Source organism: Siniperca chuatsi, linkage group LG6 (genome assembly GCF_020085105.1).
Source record: "Siniperca chuatsi isolate FFG_IHB_CAS linkage group LG6, ASM2008510v1, whole genome shotgun sequence".
In the NCBI taxonomy this organism is placed as follows: domain Eukaryota; kingdom Metazoa; phylum Chordata; class Actinopteri; order Centrarchiformes; family Sinipercidae; genus Siniperca; species Siniperca chuatsi.
Genome location: NC_058047.1, coordinates 11632162 through 11650304, shown reverse-complemented (window position 1 = coordinate 11650304; position 18143 = coordinate 11632162). Strand labels below are relative to the sequence as shown.

General features: G+C 39.7%; 2 protein-coding genes across 5 annotated transcripts; both read right to left on the bottom strand.

The window, feature by feature from the left end:
* Positions 1-816: 816 nt before the first annotated feature.
* Positions 817-13715, bottom strand: kcnn1b (potassium intermediate/small conductance calcium-activated channel, subfamily N, member 1b). 2 transcript variants are annotated; one of them, XM_044200590.1, is made up of 10 exons: positions 10710-13715; positions 8375-9532; positions 7437-7874; positions 6993-7088; positions 6111-6529; positions 5748-5889; positions 5372-5482; positions 4954-5081; positions 4671-4740; positions 817-2836 (listed from the first exon to the last, which is right to left on the bottom strand). In XM_044200590.1, exons 2-10 carry the CDS (start codon positions 9515-9517, stop codon positions 2549-2551), a joined length of 2835 nt encoding a protein of 944 aa, XP_044056525.1. In that variant the 5' UTR covers positions 9518-9532; positions 10710-13715; the 3' UTR covers positions 817-2548. The 2 variants fall into 2 exon arrangements, with proteins under 2 accessions (XP_044056525.1, XP_044056526.1); XM_044200591.1 differs by lacking the exon at positions 10710-13715 and having other exon boundaries at positions 8375-9758.
* Positions 13716-13856: 141 nt separating this feature from the next.
* On the bottom strand, positions 13857-17784 carry ccdc124 (coiled-coil domain containing 124). Of its 3 annotated transcripts, none has more exons than XM_044200618.1 (5): positions 17629-17784; positions 15947-16124; positions 14863-15061; positions 14585-14690; positions 13857-14430 (listed from the first exon to the last, which is right to left on the bottom strand). In XM_044200618.1, the coding sequence occupies exons 2-5, from the start codon at positions 16103-16105 to the stop codon at positions 14226-14228; spliced, it is 669 nt and encodes a 222-aa protein (XP_044056553.1). In that variant the 5' UTR covers positions 16106-16124; positions 17629-17784; the 3' UTR covers positions 13857-14225. The 3 variants fall into 3 exon arrangements, with proteins under 3 accessions (XP_044056553.1, XP_044056555.1, XP_044056554.1); XM_044200620.1 differs by lacking the exon at positions 17629-17784 and adding an exon at positions 16557-16581; XM_044200619.1 differs by lacking the exon at positions 17629-17784 and adding an exon at positions 16334-16514.
* Between the last annotated feature and the right edge of the window lie 359 nt (positions 17785-18143).

The window sequence follows — 18143 nt, the reverse complement described above, 5'->3', positions numbered from 1 at the left end:
AATCAGCTTCACCATTGACCGATTTCCTCTGAGCAAAAAGAGCTCATTGGATAGCAGAGCTGTCAATCTGGAATGTGACTGGAGCTTAGCCTCAGCGCGCGAAACGACATTCTCGTGGGTGCAGCTCGCCTCCGCACACTTATCGCGAGATTATGTAGCACCCTGTAAACTGGTAACCCAGATGGTCGTTCTGGTAAACAACCTCACTGGTAGTGCTGATTATCATGTCTGAAGGGTGACTGCTTCGTTATTTTTGTTTCACAATGAGTTCCCTTCTTCAAACTAATTGTCTAAATATGTTAAACTTTTACGTGGAGCCACCCGCTTGACTAAATAATGCTGTTTAATTAATGTGTGCAATTATCTCCCCTTGAGTTTGGCGGGAGCTGAAAGTGAATGAGGCCAACTCAATTCAAACTAGAGCACTGAAAATGAGAAGTAGGCCTGGGTTATACGTGTGAGAGGAGGATCTGTATTTGTGTACATAGGAGAGATTGTGTGTTTTCTTGCAAAATTGCTATATAAACAGTGCAATACAGTGCCTCTGTCACTTCTGTCTGCTATTTCTCTGATTCTGCTTGTTTAGTGACTATAGCCTATAATAAACTTTTTGTGGGGGTGTCCTCGTGGCCCACTGAACCACTGCATCCCCAGCTCAATGCTTTTTTACCTGACAAACACAAATTCATTTCCTAAAAACCTAGATCTCTCTGTAATACACTTTGTTTTGTGTAATGCTATGTCCCAAGAGAAGTCTTTACTCACGAGTCCTGCCAAGGCAAACATGAAGTAATGTACAACAGAAGTCTACATGTATTTTTGATTGAGTCAGTAGAACAACGAAAAAAGTCTTTATTACCAGTGACTGTATTAAAATAAGTCAACAATAAAATACTGTGTGGCTGCTACAAAAATTACATTACATTAAAAACATTTTAAATATTGCAAAGTATACATCAACTGAGAGTCTCGATAATGTCTAAAACCCAACTGCTTTATACATACAGACGAAAATATTAATGTTGTGTAGGTTAAGGCCAGTTTAAACACAAAGGAAGGCTTCAGAACTAAAAAAAATGTTATAAATAAATAAACTCTATTTCTATTGCACGTTTCTTAAGATTTTTTAATTTACACCATAAAAAATACTGATACCAGTCCTACGAAAAGTTACAAGTAGCAGCAAATCACCATATAGAAATTAGGTCTCAAATGAGCACAAAACAACCACACAGTCACATACACACACAAAAAAAATGTGAGTAAAGAAAATAATAAGAGTATTCAAGTGGACCTTCAATCAAGTTCCAGTGTTAAATGAATGTTATACCTTCAGGCAGAAGTCTAGATGCCCTGACTGCAACGTTTCTTCCCCTCTAGGCTTTAATATGGCATTTGGCACAATCATAACAGTTTTGTCTGACCATCTGAGACTACACTTCTCACAAGCAAATTAGTAGCTCTGAAATCTTAGCTGGCACCAGACCATTATTGCTTTGAAAGTATAACACTAGACAAACTCTTCTCTATGCCTAATCACTTTTCTCTAATAGAGGACCTCATTTACTGTAAAATGCAGAAATAACATAGTCCTAATGGAGCAGGACAACTCTTGGATGTAACAAAACAGAAAAACTGATCTCATCCTTTAAAAAGTTCACTTAAATGTATTTATTTTTGTTCTTGTCAGTCTGCAGCAGATGTCTTCCAGTTGACAGAGCATTACAATAAGTGAATTATACTTTCTTTTTAGATGTTTAAACTTTTCTTGCTCTTTTATAATACTGCTTTGCTTTTCATGTGTATGGTTTCACATATTCACTCATGGGGCCCACCCTATATAACCTCAGCCATAAAGGGGAAGTAGCCTCTCCCATAATTTTCTCAGCCAGTTCAGTAGAGAGTGATAAGACCACTTCTGAGATGACCATTAATAATTAGTAATCAAAGCTGCTATCCATAATATTTCAAGAATCTTTTCCAATTCCACAATGTTAGATTTTCAGAATGAAATATTGCAAGAAAGTTGATTGGTGAGCAAAAACAATACATTTTATCCAGATGAGGTCTATGAGCTCATAGGTGTCCTAAATTTCATTCCACAGTGATTTCATTGCTTAGGAATTAATTTGATTAGACTGTATAAGATAAGCAGTTTTAATCATAGATTTTATTGAGAATGACAGTTATATTGTAATTCTCCATTAAGCCACAAATCATCTTCCTATATGGATCTCTGGGATGAGATCAAAGAAGGCTTTATGGGCTGATGTTTGTCTAATTTTATGTACCCAGTCCCTGGACTAACTGTGAAACTCTGAGCAGAGGAAATTAAGGAATAATGCGCTCTCCTTCCTCTAGAATCCCCTGACTGAGGAACTTCCCTTCTCATTGGAGCTGCTCAGTATGAAATGGTAGCTGTAACTCCCAGGGGTGATTGTGTGTAACTGTATGAATGTGTAGCAGAGCACTACTCGTGTGCATGTTGAGAAAATCCTTCCCAGCATGAAAAAGGTTGCCGACTAAGAGGATAACCACTGAGTGAGGCCTATGAGCTGTATGGTGTCTCTGGTGTGGTGGACCCTGGACAGAGCTGCCTGGCAGGGACTGAACAGCACTCAGAGCTCAGGGAGGATGACAGGAAGTGGACACGACAGGCCAAGTCGTCCAGGAAATCCTTTTGTAGCTTTGTTATTGCTTGAGAAAGCACAACGGGCAGCGACTGCACACTGAGAAGGATGGAGTCCAGTTTCTCTTCCAGAGCTACAATCCTCCTGTCCAGATCCTCGCTACGATGCTGCAGCTCAGACACCAGATCATACATCATGTTCTGAGTCTGGAAAGCAACGGGGGGGGGACAGTTCACACATCTGACTTTACAGCATGCTGGGGTCCATTTGAAGAGACATCAGGGTGGAGTGGGGAACCTCTCTCCCAAGTTATGACTTTTTTTTTTTTTTTTTTACAGACAGATGGCTAAAGATTTACCTTTTTTTTTATCAGCCATACAAAAAGAACATTTTGTTAAAACGTATGATTTGTCACCTGTCAATTCACTGGCGTAGTAGCAAAATAACAGACCGCAAATTTGTTAGGGTGACATGTCTGAGGTCTTCATTATATGGTGTATTTAAAGTAGTAAAGCTGTGGGCTCAATGACTCCATTCCATATATGAAATGATGTGAAAGGCCCACAGTGTCCTCATACAACCTCAAAAGGGCTTGTTTGCTAGTGAAGTGTCTATTAGTACAGTAGGAAGTAATAACTAAAGATATACTGTTTTCTGGGAAATAAAAGTAATGGGAATTTGATCTAAAATATGCAAACTAAAGGTAACACTTTACTTGGACAGTTCGCCTACAGATAGGTTATAGAATATTTGTAACATTTCAGTTGTTTTGCTGTTGTCTCTAGTTGTTTAATAGATTATCAATAATCTATATGTGACAATTCATGAAGATACCCTAACTGAGATGTTTTTTTTTGTGCCTAAACCTAACCAACCCTTTATTTGTGAAACTGTTGAATTGTTGAATATCAACTAATAAGCTATTGAAATTTTACAAATACTCTATGAACTATCTAGGCGGACAATCCAAGTCCAAAATTTATATTTTGTGGTTGCGTTTTTAATGATTATAGAGGTTAAAAGGCAATTAGAGACAAGGTGAAAAAGACTTGTTTCATTTTTTTGAATGATAATATGTGCCTGTTTTTTCCCCCCACAAGAAAAGTTGAATAAACAACATACAAATTCTCAAAAGGAAAACATTCTCCCTCATTGAAAAATCCACAATCTATGCAAATGTGTTTTGTTTCAAAAGTTTGACTGCTGGATGCAAGGTGTCTCTGAAAAGTCCATTCTCAGGGTTTGTGTCCATATAACGATTTTTTCTGGCAGAAAAGCGCTGGCGGGTCGCTGGGATGAAGCGCTTGTGCGGTGAGAGAAATAAACCGCTTCCTTAACAGATGGCTGAGTGCACAGCTAACAACAAGCTTACAACGCGTCGGGTGATAAGAGCACAACAGCCAGTGTCCGGCCGACCTGCTCCCACAAATGGGCTTTTCTGTCTCTGTTATGATAGTTTTTGTCGGACATGTCACAAAGCTCAGGATAGAGAGACACGGCCAGAACAAGCTTCTCCTCTATTTTCTTGGTAACCAGAGTTGACGAGTCCCGCCCCATCTAATATATGATTGGTTACCTGAAAAGGCACAACAGTGACGACACCAGCGTCTTTCTGAAAAGTTCAGAGATTTTCAGCTAGAAGCGCTCGGAGCGGCCGCACAAAAAAAAATCTCTCCTCTTTGGCAACAACTGAAAAAAGACATCAGCTCAGAAAAAAAGATATATGGGCACAAGCTCTCAGTGTATATGTGCACTGGAGGTTTCACGTTTCCATATCACACTTGTGTAAAATGCATATTGGACCATGACTGGCTTCCAAAATAGTTGTGATGTAACAAAATCCTGCTTAAGGGGAGCACAGAGACACTTTCTCAATGTGAAAACAGCCTTTTAGTGTCAAACTCTGCACACACATCATTCTACACAGTGAAGGTCAAACATCCAAGTGAAGTAACAATAAGCAAAACACATTTTTGCCTGTAGGATGGCTTTAAATTTGGTTGATTTTTTAAGATTGTGAAAGATACTGCACATACAAACCTTGGCAAGGTCAGCAATTGTATTGGCCTGATCAGCCAGTTTCCTTTGCTCCATTTTGACTTTTCGCAGTCTAAAATTGAGAATCAGAACCAAAGTCACTTTGTGCCGAGTAAAATAAATGCAGAGTACAGTTTATCTTGATAACAATTTAAGTCATTGCCTACATAAGTATATTAATTAACATGCCAGCAAACTCTACCTATCTATCTACATGTTATTGAAACTGAGACCTTTCTATTTATCTTGACTCTGCACTCCCTGGTGATAACATATTTGTACCTACTGGTGAATGGCCTGCAGGAATTTACGCTGATGGTGGCGTACTCTGGAATGGTCAATCTTCTTGACCAGCTTGGTGTTTTTGTAGATGAGCCATGTCTCTCTCAACACATTGGCTGCTGTGTTTTTTATCTGAGGAGGATAGAATATCATGCAGATGAAAAAGCAGAATAGAAATGTAATAAATTGCTTCCAATAGCATTTTGTTTCCTTATTTTATTTTGCCGGTATGCTGTATCGCGTTTTTTTGTTGACTGATTGTTGATTCGGTTCCTCTGTTAAGCTCTTTGAGACACAAATCAGACAAAACATAAGCTGACCCAATATGGTCAAAAAAACAACAATTGCATTACTGTTCAGACTGACCTTTTACTGTTAATATTAAAAGTACAATACATTTGCATGTCCAAGTGTAAAGAGACCTTTTTGTAGAGCTGAGTATCCATCATGAAGTTATGGACGTGTTTCTCGGCTCTGGTGAGTTCTGACTTCCTTGCAACAACGGCGACCACTAAGGCTGTACAGCCCGCTCCCTGAGGAGAAGAGCAGTGGTTAGTGACATTAAAAACTACAATAATCATGTATCATAGAGAGGTGTAACTATATACTCTCTATTACTATGGTAAAAATACTGCAAAACTATACGCAGACTCTGGTCATGTAAAAACATATTACATCTTAAGAAAAGTTTGTTATATGTATAATATTTTTTCCTTTGATTCTTCCTTCATATAATTTGCATCAGTTTTTTTACCGTCCACTACATGTCTGGTTGTACTGTATCTGCACAAATCTCACCATGATTCCTGTCAGCAGGCACACCCCCTTCCCACAGTAGGTGTGAGGGACCATGTCGCCATAGCCGATGGACAGGAAGGTGATGGAGATCAGCCACATTGCTCCAAGGAAGGTACTGGTCACCTCCTGTGCATCGTGATACCTGTAGAGACATGACACCTGGCTGTAACAGCAGTCGATGTAAATCCTAAAAGCTGAGAAATGATGTTTTACTCGTTTTAGACTATCACTGATTTTGGTTTCTCAAAATAATATCCACCATTGAATAACATGGAAAATACACAAACCAGCAATGCAATTGGTTACTAAAAGGAAGAAAAGGAAGAGCAAGGAGTTAAAAAGTTTTAAGCTGATACCACACACCTCTCACATACACGCACGGTCCACGCTGCGATGATCCAACAGGACACGCTGAAGACCAGCAGGACTGTGCCGGGGCAGATGGTCATCAGAGTCTTCATGACAAAACGAGTGTCAAAGCTGATCTTGTTGAGCGCCCCGATGCTTCGGGAGGAAGCGTCTGTGAACAGCTTGCTGTGGAGCAGCATGACCCGGCCAATCAGGTAGAGGCGCAGGAACATGGGCACAGAGAGGATGATGTCGACATCAGCGTCCGCTACTGATGCTGTGTAGCTGAAGGCCAGTCGAGCAGTCCAGGTGAACACATACTGGCCTGGGATTGGATGGACGGCACAGATAAGGAGCTCCAACACAACAGAGAGAATCCGCTCAAAGGTCATTGCTATCCTCCAATCGTCTGCTCCGTTGTCCACCATGAAGAGCTGTAGAAAGAAGAGTGATGAATTTAGCATATCAAATGACCCAACTGACTGGAGAACAGAGGAATATTAATGATACATTTATTTGTTTGGACTGTGGATTTTCATTGATGCAATTGAGATGTTAAATGAGAACAGTGACATTTTTCTTTGACTCAGAATTAAGTGGTGAAGTGACTAGTTAAGCATTGTTTGCCTTTTGTTTTATTTAAAAGATTTTTTGCCATTTTATCCAACTGAGCCAGCAGATCAGCCACTGCACATTGTGAAACAATATTTTGTAAAAACAATTTTCTTTTGTGCCCCAGGATGTTCCACAAATCAGATGAATCACATGGTTGACTTGGCGAGTCAGTCAAAGTACTAAGAAAACCCTGGTATTAGGTTCTCCTGGTTAATAATAAGGTTTACGACGGGAACCAAGGACCATAGGTTTGCGTGGGGCTCTCTTAATTCATCCACATACCTGGATTTCCCTTGCGTGGTACATCACAATGAGTCCAAGAAGAATGGCAGTAGAGATGCTGATGAGGCCTTTCAGTACATGTGACGATATGGATTCCTGTGAATAATGGAGACAAAAACATGAACATGGTGAGTGCAGCCCATTGTAAACACACACTGACTGACCAAAACAAATGACGTCTGCCCACAAAATCAAAGTTGTCACTGAGCTCTTTCTTTAAAATGCTCATGGGGTCCTAAAAGTTGCCAGTTGTAGCGACACAGTTGCGATGTTGGCATTAATGGGGTAATTTAAATGATGCCCCAGGGGTCACGTTGATGAGAATGTTATCCCTGTACACAGTGTCAAAATGCTCTATGAAACTTTCTTTCTGCTCTACTGTACACTTTTATGTTCATCTGATATACTTTATGAATAAAGTGAGTCTGAAGAAGACTGCAGTACCTTGCTGTAAAATCCCCTCGACAGTTCTGTCTCGATCACCATGACGATAATGCCAAACATCCCACAGACCAACGCGTAGTCGCTCAACTGTTTGCGCTTCCCAAAGAGAGCTCTTCTCTGACCCAGTCGGTAGCTAATATCCTTGGTCTTCTTCTGTGGTACGCTGCCTTCCTCCCTGATCAGATTCTCACTGTTGGCCTTACTGGAATCTTCTCTGATGACTTTAGAGAAGGCGTCCTCCAAGATGGCACTGTGGAGAAGCTGAAGCGGCTGCTGGTCTGAGTGGAGATCTGCAAGACTGGATCTTAAAGTGCCATGGCTGCTCAGCGGTCGCATTGTATCCCCGTTAACTATGCCGCCACTTTCTAAGGTGTCAGAAGGTGGAGGAGTGTGTTTAGGGAGGGAGAGTTTTGATCCACTGAGGTGCTGAGAGTTTGTCTGCAAAAGAAAGTAAGACAGTCAGCACAGGGCATGTAATTAATCAGACAACATACTGTAAGCTGAGAGAAATAAGACTGCAAAAATAAAAACATATCTTTTGCCTTTACTATCAGGAACTGGACTTAATTTTTTAAAGTGGGATGTATACAGCATAATAAAATGCTTGTTTCAAATTTTGCATGCAAACCAAACTGCCTTTATAGGACAATCAAAGTTGTGCAAGGAAAGATTTTACAAGAGAGCCGCACCTTTCATGCTGTGGAATCACTCTAGTAGTATAAATACATTTCTAATATCAGATTTTGATAGTAAATCAGCACTTTATCTTTGTCTTACATCTTTTGCTTTCTTGTTTCTTCACTATCTTTTAATTACAGGTATAATGCTGCCATTTGACAAAGTTGCCCAGCATTTGCATAACATTTCTTACATTTTTTCAGGAAATGACCTCCCACACCAGGTCAGGAAGCTACAGCATTTAAAGAAAATTGATGTACCTGACTTTGGCGCTGTCTAGCCCTCTCCCTTGCTAAATCCTGGTTCTCAAGTGAACTATACTGGCTGGTGGAGAAGGACCGGGCACTTTTGTAACTGGCTGGAGTAGATGACCTCTTCACCCGCGAGGTGCTAGTTAAAGGGTTGTATGGGAGATGCCGGCACTTGAGGATGATGGAGGGATCTCCAGACGACTTGCAGGTTTGATCACTGCTCGTTGAGCAGTGAGAGTCTTGCGTTTGACGTTGCTGAACTAACAGTGGTTCTTTACCAAAAAGCTCTATCCAATTGAGGTCTGCAGTGACAGCAGGCTGAGGATGTTGGTGAAGTTTCTGATTTGTCTCAGCACACTCGATGGAGCTCAGAGGGATGTTGAAAACATTTGGACAAGTTGCTTGGCTGCTGTCTTTAAGTTTAAAATGATTGCAAGGCTGTTGCTGCAATAGCTCCTTTCGACCTTCTTGGTCACTGCACTGGAGCATGAAATTATCCTGTGGATGGTTTGTTGCAGGTTTCAAAAGATCCCTTTGGTTTGTTTGCTGTGGTAAAACCTGGCAAGTGGTCGGAGCTTGGGTGCTTTGAGAGAAAGGCTGGGTGTATGGTGAAGATGAAAGGCTTTTCTTGTTTGAAACTCTGGCGAGGCAGTCTTGGATGGTGCCCTGGTTTGATTGCGTATGAAAACTAGAAGCATCTGAATGTTGGTGTGCATCAGAACAGGAACAACCACATCTGTCATTGCGGTTTGGATGTCCCACACTGGTCCCTGCTCTCTCTGCTGAGGGTGAATCATCTCCTTCGCTGCTAACCTGGCCACAAAGCAGCAGCCAGTCCTGATCACTGAGTTGTGATAAGGTTAGATTTTGGGTTTTCAGTGGAGACTTTTGGGCTGAAACTCTTGGTGGACTGATTCCATTAGACCTTTCGTGGGGTGAAGATGAAACACAGCACAGACTCGCCTCCTGTGGGGAAGACCGTGCTTCCAAAGAGGTACCCGAGTATCGATCGTACACCCCCCCCTCAGGAGTTTTTGTCAGAGGTGATGGACCTCCTGAGGTACAATGCTCATGGTCCCCATCATGGAAGACTTCACCCGTTGAGTCAAGACGTCGCGTTGCATTGGTGGGTTTAACCAGAATCAACCTCATGGCATCACTGCAGAGCTGAAATAAGATCACACACACAGATCATTTTTTACGTGTAATTGGAAAGAAAGAGGGAAGATGAAAAAGAGGAGGATGACATGCAACAAATATCCTGAAATATATTTGAATGCAGGATGTTACGGTTGAATGATGCACACAGTATCCATCAATTCCACAAACATAGCCCATAAATAAGCATAAGGTATAAAGCCTGGGCTGCAGAAGGATCCCAGAATGACCCAAACAGAATGGAAACATAAAAAAAAAAAAAAAAAAAAACGCTGAAAATATTTTATAAAATATTTTGCTTTAGAATAAAATATTTTAAAACTCTGATGTTGCATTTTTATTTGTCTTTGGCCTCAATAAGAGCAAATGTTGAAAAAAAGTTAATCAAAAGTACTTAATCCTTAAAATGTAAATATAACAGTTTGTTATTTGACTAATAATACACACTCCTGTGCTTACACGTGGAGTATTTACTCAAGGCAAAATCATCACTGTTATAAAAGCAATGATTTGTTTAATCTCAAATTGTGTGTTCAGCTGGTTATGAATATGAAACATTCTGTCAAAAGCAGATGTGACCCCCCTCTTATGTTAGTCTACTGGACATGGAAAACAGAAAGGCTCCGAGAGGTCTGGAGGAAAGCAATTCATAATTTAGAATTATTAAATGTTATTGTCTTAAATTCCTACAAAGGTTTAAGAAGTGGATGTTATTTTGGGTTATCTATTTTATCATTTTTACTGTGAAAAAGCATTGTAAACTAAGACCTCTAGTCAGTGATCATGATCGAAACCCACAAAATTGTCACATTTTTAGAGAAGTACTGATTTATCCTTATATTTTCATAACAGATGTCATCCTGATGCGATGTACAAGGACTGGTACTACATGATACATGAAGTGTGTTCACTCTTAAATAAACCCCGGTGTAAACATAAACATGCAAAGATAACAGCATAAGAACTATAATAGTTCATCTTAACTTGCTTTACAACCTAGGTATCATTTTCCATGTGGGTGCTAATCATTTTCTAAGAGCGCAAACTTCACTATTCCAAATGGTGGTTGTCTTATTTTGGACTTTAACCCTTCAACTGCAATATAACATCTCAATTCCTATAATTTTCTCCTTAATAAATAAAAACAATACATGAACAAATCCCCACTACTACTGGTGATCCTTACCTTCTTTTTCCATATGGTATTCTTCTCCAAACTTGAAAAAGCAGGTTACAAATAGGAAATGCTCCCAGTTTGCAGAACAGAAGTGTTAAGCAGAAGAAGAGTGGGTGTTGGACAGCGGCTTGCCTCCTCCCAGTACGGACACTTGATAAAGGAGCTTTGGAGATGCTTTCCTTTGAAAGTAATGATTAGAATTCAACATGAAGAAAGAAAAGGGCAGCAGCAGCTGGCCTGTTAAAGGGTTGCCATGCAAATAGACAGAGAGTGGGAGGGTGCAACAACAGGTTAGGATGCAGAAAAACAAAAACCTGTAACATCAGACCAGAGTGTTAAGGCGGTACATCACACGTAGAAGCTCAAAGAAATCCCTATAAATTGGGAGTGGACTGATTGGTTGCTAGTGGAAAGAAAAGGAACTGGTAGCTTTCAATGCAAAAAGGAAAATAAAAGGTCAGTTGAACTTGTCACTGAAGCTCTGTGGTTCAAAGGCCTTGGCACAGTCTCTTATCTCCTCCGCCACAAGAGCCTGGCTGGACAAAGGTGGCCATTTTTAAATCTGATTCTGAATGAATCAACCCAGTGAGTGCAAGGCCTCCTCAGATGTGTCCTAGATGATCTAACAAATGTAACAACATGAACAACTTTGTAATAATTCTATAAAAATATGTATTAAAAACAGTCTCCTTCCTCAGAATACGAAATCTACATTCAGTCAGCAAGTAGCAAGTTATTTTTGTTTTTGTTGCAAACATGAAACAGGTCTGATGCCTTTAAATGTTAAGCACATGCCATTAAAAAAAATACAAACTATTTCCAGAAATGCAGTTGCTTTTCTTAAATATTGGCCGTTAAAAAAAAAAAAACTTTTTTTGCATTATTCAAGCATTTAAAACCTGTAAATGGCTCCACTTGGTCTGCATATTTTCAGGCCTGTGGAGGAGCCTTGTTGTGTGGCTAAACCCCATTTCCCAAATAATACTGCAGATTTTTTAGTTAAATTCTTGATCTTGTTTTTCCTATATGTTACTCACATTTAGGCTGCTAAAGCTCAGTTTTTATCCCTGCTTTCTGTCTCTCCACCTGGCATCAGACAAACCTACAAAGCCGACAGCTTGCTGCCTCAGCAGCTCAGTATATGAATGTTGCTGCGCTGGAGAAAACCTTTGTGAGCAACGGCAACACTGGAAACCATTGCTGGCCATATAAACGAATACAAAACTAATTCAAAAGCAACAACTACTACTATGGCTGTGTTTAATCAAAATCCTACATAAATAATTCTGGAAATGTTAGGACGCAAAAAAAAAAACAAAACAGGAAGTATTTACCTAAAAAGTGAAATTTGTTGTTGCAATTAACTGGATATACGGTGTTTGTTTTGTTGTTAATATTACCAGAGAAATTTCAGCACATGACCCAGTTCTGCACTTTATATGACTTATTTTAAAAACAGGTTTGTGACTAGTGACTAAAAGGAAAGTTGCACACGGTTTAAACACAGCACCACCACACCTTTGAGTGTTTGGGTCATAACCTGAGTCCTCTGTTTTCAGAAGTCACCATCTACTTTCGTTTCATTAGCCTACTAAATTTGTGAAGATAATAGGACCTTGAAGTCATAGCTGGCTAAAGACCAAAGGGTCTGCTAAGAGGAGATAAGGGAGGCCAAATTCAGCCACAATTTGAGGCCTGGAGATGGTTAAAAAATGATGAGAGCTTTATGCTGAGTTTTAAAATATTATATAAAATATTATAGAGCGTCTGTAAGCCTGTAAACGTAGCTGAATTCATCCTCTATTTCTGCAGCTGAGTTATAAGGCAATGAAGTGACAGTTTCTTTTATTTGTAAAAGTAGATATACCAGGCCTCTGACAAGATTTGATGTTCATTTCTCATTCTGGTGTTGAATGAAGCTTTACATTTAGGTTTTTACTAGAAACTACGTGACCAATCCCGCTGTTAGCAAACCCTGCTGAGGACAATGGCTTAAAATACTGGCGGGGAGGTATCAGCTAACTATTATTTCAGGAATTCACAAGGCTGAAAAGCCAGTGAACGAATCATACTTGTGTGAATACTTGAGCTTCAGCATTTGTACTGCAGGTAATGAGACAACAGCACTAACTCAACAATCAGGAGTAACAATGCAATCAAGTAACATTTTACATTTGCTGCATTTAAAGGTCCAGTGTGTAACATTTAGGAGGAGCTACTGGCAGAAATAGAATATAATATTTATAAGTATGTTTTCATTAGTGTATAATCACCTGAAAATAAGAATCGTGTTATCTGTTACCTTAGAATAAGCCATTTTTATCTACAGAGGGAGTGGGTCCCCTTCCACAGAGGCCACCATGTTGTACCGCCATGTGACTGGGCTGCTTGCGTTTTTCGTGGCGAACATTGCTTCTCCTACACACTTGGAAGGGGTGGGTGATGCGAGCTGTATTCAAATAGTTGCAAACTGCAATTTGACCGCTAGATGCCACTAAATCCTACACACTGGACCTTTAACAGACTCTCTTCCACAGCATTCTTGTCATCTGGCTGACATGACAACAGGGAAAAAAGGTTGTTATGGGGAGTAAACCTGCACAATTACAGTTAACCTCTGTAACCGCTTGGTCATCCAGCCATCTGTAAGATTAAATGCAATGTAAGTAAGGCATTGTTGTTGTATGCCTTAAAGACACAGTGAAGATATCTTGGTAGAAAACATACTTCATATGTGTGTATTTTCATGGCAAGACTTTTAATCCACTGGCGACAGTGGCTTCAATGTTCAATGCCAACTGTTTTGCTATTTAAGCAAACAAACGGCTCCTTTGAAGAAACTGGTTAGTCACTTGCCAAAGTAACTAAAAGAACAGAAAAAAGTCATTTCCAGCCACAGCTATTTTAAATTTACCACGATTTTTGCTGGTAAGCGTTTTTTTTTTGTTTTTTTTTTAAACCTGGACACAAAACTATAGTCAACTTTCTCCATGAATGAAGAGTAAAGTTTGAACTCTGTAACTCCATCTTCTTTTCAGAATAAGTATTGCACAACAGCAGCAGTTGGCAAAAAATGTTTGACTTCAGTGTGTGACTTGATTTATGTGCCTCGTAACATCAAGGAAGAAGTCTGACATTTAAAAGCAACAAGAGATGTTGATGATCGAGTGGTGAACTTTAATAAGTTACTCTCAAAACATCTGGCTTCCCACCTCCCCAGAAGTGCTAGGAAAAAAAAGTAATTAAATTTATTCGATGCTGAAGTGCCTCATTAGGCCATGTGCACAGACATGATGATCAGTTGTGACCTTGATAGGAGAAAATGAGCTTCTCCCTACTAATTAATGGAACAACAAAGCCGAGTCCTCTGGCATTGAAGAGATTGTTTCTGGGCAGGTAGTGTAGAAGCTCTCGTCAGCAACACTCATATTTAGATGAAATTATTACATTTTTCAATGGAAGTCTCCAATGTACATAGGCAGACGTTTTTCAAATGGAGTTATGGGGGGGGGGGGGGGAGTGCATTCACTTTAAGTTGTAGGTGGCAAAGCGTTGATTCAGGGGGTTCTCTGGTGACTTCATCCACTCCTTCTTCAACTGTTGCTTCAGCTGCGACAACCTCATGTTGGGGTTCTCCTTTTTTAGGCGAGGCATGTTGGCCTCCTCATAGGCAGCAAACGCTGCTTTCATCCTCCGCTCCGGGTGGTGGTCCAGGTCCTCAGGCCCCGTGCTGGAGACAGGGAGACAGGAAGAGAAGATGTAATAATGGATTGTTAACATTAACAAGTCATTGTTGCTGTTTTATAGGTCAAACAAACTTAATTCAAATTAACATCAGAGTAATCACAAGGACAATTGAATGTCACACACAGAATAAATGGTACCTGAGCACAGCAATGGCATCTTCTATTGTTCTGGCTTCCACGCTTCCCTCATCTGGGATAATTCTGTTCACGTTCTCCTCCAGTGGAGTCTCCAGGTGGCTCTTTTCTGTGGGAAGAAATTTTATTTGAAACATGACAAAGGTGGCGTCATGGTAAAGAAAATTTACCGATTTGATCCTCAAAACAGCCGACACTGCTGGATTGTATCTGATCTCCACTAAAGTTTCATCTTTATTCTGACCAGCGTACTTTGTCATCATCTTCAACCAAAGCTTTACCTTTTGGCTTGAGCTGCTCCTGCTCCTGTTGCTGTTGCTCGTTCTCAAGTGCCTCCTCGATCTGGGCACGAGTCACTTTTCCTCCAGATCCAGCCTCCTTCTGGGATTTGCCTCTCAGCCTAGCACTCTCCTCATCCAGAAGTCGCTGGTTTTCCTTTTTCCTCTCCAGAAGCTCAAGCCTCTTCTTCTCCTTGTCGTCCTGCAACGGCAGAAAGCTGTCCCATCAGATTTCTGTGCTATGTGTATTAAACATATACATGTATTATGAAGCATGCAAACGCTTCACCCTTCAACAAGCTTCAATGACGTTCCCTTTACATCACTGACAAAGAGTCATGCAAAAAAAAAATACTTACAGCATTCTGTGCCGAATACTATGAGGTTAAAAAAAGAAATGCTAAAATAAATCCCCTGTTGAGCCACCATAAGACTGTGGTATTTTCACTTCTGCATGTAATTGATAAGATGTGGAATTAGGTTGAGCTCAAACTAAGAAGAGTGAGTGTCTAAGAAAGTTATAGCTACCGTAAGTCCAGTACAGTAAAGATAGCAAAACAAAAAGCAACCATGCTTTACGTTGCTCCACAGCTGTTACGTTGCACACAATACATGCAGCGATACTCAAGTTTAGTTAAAACGTGTATAACTCATTTACTCCATTCTTATTGTTCTTTGTTCTGTAACTGCTTGCTAATACAACACCCCAATGTCTCACTAGGAACAATTAATACTTAATTCCATCTAGACTGGATATGTGTGTGACATATAAGAGGCTACAAGCAGGGTTCCTGTCCAGATTAAAAGCTGAGCATTGTAATCTTCATTTTGTTTCTTTTCAAATGTGACAGTTCTGCCAGCATCTCCGTCTTGTGTTTACATGTATTTATTTTTCCCTTCCTTATTTATGTTTTAATCATTTCAGCTAAAAGTAAAATGACTGTACACGCATCATCCAAGAAGTAGCTAAATAAGTATCACAGTGACATAACTTCATCAAAACAGCATTTCTTGAAGCCAAAGTGAGCAGCACAACTATGAAATTTCCCAAATTTGAACATGACACCACACTGGAGAGACAGCTCACCTTTCTCTGCTCTTTTTTGAGTACATGTTTGTCAGTTTCCTGCCACAGAGCGTCCTCTTCCTGCTGCTTTTTGCGGGCGTCTGCCACTGCCTTGGCCTCAGCCTTGCGGGCTCTGGCTGTGGCCGCCTTGGAGTTCTCGCCCTGGAACTTCTTCGGCATCCCAACAGCTGCTCTTCAGCTGAGAGACAAGGAAAGACAAGAGACCAATCAGAAGAGTTTGACTGACAAGAGATTTTTCAAGGCTGATGCCCAATAAAGATATAGCCAGTATTGAATATCATTTAATTCAACCAAGCCAATACCTACTACTACTGATTCCAAACCCTACCTAAAATTGCATTTTTGTCAAAGTGGTGAAGACATTTCTTTTTGGTGTTTATCACCTACCTGCCACAAAAGCTTGATTCGGTACAGTCAGATGGCTGAGAGGAATACGCTATGTTTTTGAACAGTCTTTCATGCTTTTAGGTTGTAGAAAATCTTCTTTACAAAAAGATGTTTTGTATGAAGGGTTTGCAAAAACAGTAATGGTTTTGTACAAGGAGAACAAAATACTTTACAATGGTTCTACCAGACTGAACACTGAAAGGGCAGAAAGAGACAAAAATACCTCTGAGTAACAGTTCAATAAGAAGAAGAAATCAGCAGTCACTGGTAAAAGAAATTGAAAGCTTAGCATTAAAATCTGTGCAGATTTAAATAGGAGCAGGTTTCTGTTTCAATGTCAAGTGCACAGTAATGCCCATAACAAGCTGGAATTAACAGGTGTGTTGCTTTAGCAAAGCCATTCCTAAAACATAAAAATAGAAATAGTAGGTTAGTCTAGGGTTAGCACTGTTGGAAATGGATCATGGAATAGCAGCTGAAGTGGACTGAGAAATCACAGTTTAAACCTATTCAGTCTAACTACTGAGTAGACCACAGAGGGGCCAAAGAAAAACCCAACTGCAAGTACAGTTAAAAAATTATTTTGGGTCACTGGAAAGCTAATCAAAGGGGGGGGGGGGGTTACAACAGTATTCTCCCTTGTCATGCAACACTCTGGGGACATCGACTAAACGGAAGTTTTAATCATTGAATTATCCTTAAATTCTTTCAAATGTAATAATAAATAATACATTTGGTGTATAATTAAACTGTTTTTATCTATGTTAAAATAGCCATTATTGAAGGAAAGAAGAAAAACATGAATATAACAGGTGATTCCAAACTTTTGAAAGGTAGTGTATAATGAAAACAACTATGATTGTTCAACTTGCAGTGTTGAATTATGGGTAATGTGCAGCAGCTCTTTTGAGAGAGATGAGAAGGTAGTAATCTAACGGTAAATTAATTTCGAGTAACTTGTGAATAAAGTAACGCAAGACAATTACTCTTGTTACATGGCTACCATAACTAAGCATCAGTATGAAAATGCGGGCTAGCAAACATGCAGGTTAACAAAACAGACGAGTTGGCAAAGAGGAAGTTAACTAAGCCATAACTGAATTCTCTATAAAATTATAGCAGTTTTGCTTCTCAGTGTAGCTAGTTAGCTATAGCTAGCTGATGTTAGCCTGATAAACAAGACTGGTTTGCTTGTCAAAAAGCCGGCCATTCCCTATTTAACTAGGGACTAAAAATTTAGCTAAGAGCACAATTATCACAATACACAAATGTAAAGTATAAACATGGTTTCATACCAGTATGAGAGGAAAAACAGGTCGTAGGTAGACGACTGTTAACTGTTTTTTCGAAGAGGCATCAGCCACCTCCTCTCTGAAACCAGCGCGCGCTCTGATGACGTAGATTCTGCTATGGTTACACGGCTCGATGAACGCTGAATTTTGTGCACTTTTTGATTTACTCGACTACATTTTAGAGGGAAACACTGTACTTTTCACTTCACTGTGGCTTTTTAGACAAATACTACTTTTTGTTTTTCAAATTTTACATTTACAAGAAATGTGAATTTCTTCCATTTAGGAATATTAAATATTTTTACGGAAAATTATTGTTGCCAAAGATAAAATATTATGTCTTAGACAGCTTAACGTGTATTCATATCCCTATTTGTAAACACATTTCGCCTCACTGGAACCTGTCCTTCATTAGTAAGTCCATTATTTTAGAGAATTTCTGTTTAATGAACCTTAGGTGCTCCTATTAAGAACAGAGTACTGCAGATATTCCACACTGCAACTGCAAAGTATATGTC

Coding starts and splice junctions, on each gene's coding strand:
- kcnn1b (XM_044200590.1), bottom strand. CDS start 9,517: ATGAGGTTGATTCTGGTTAAACCCACCAATGCAACGCGACGTCTTGAC. Junction 7,875..8,374: donor CTAGACAGCGCCAAAGTCAG/GTACATCAATTT, acceptor TTTCTTTTGCAG/ACAAACTCTCAGCACCTCAG. Junction 5,483..5,747: donor GCCTGCTGACAGGAATCATG/GTGAGATTTGTG, acceptor TCTTCTCCTCAG/GGAGCGGGCTGTACAGCCTT.
- ccdc124 (XM_044200618.1), bottom strand. CDS start 16,105: ATGCCGAAGAAGTTCCAGGGCGAGAACTCCAAGGCGGCCACAGCCAGA. Junction 14,691..14,862: donor GGAGCAGCTCAAGCCAAAAG/GTAAAGCTTTGG, acceptor TTCTTCCCACAG/AAAAGAGCCACCTGGAGACT. Junction 14,431..14,584: donor GATGCCATTGCTGTGCTCAG/GTACCATTTATT, acceptor CCCTGTCTCCAG/CACGGGGCCTGAGGACCTGG.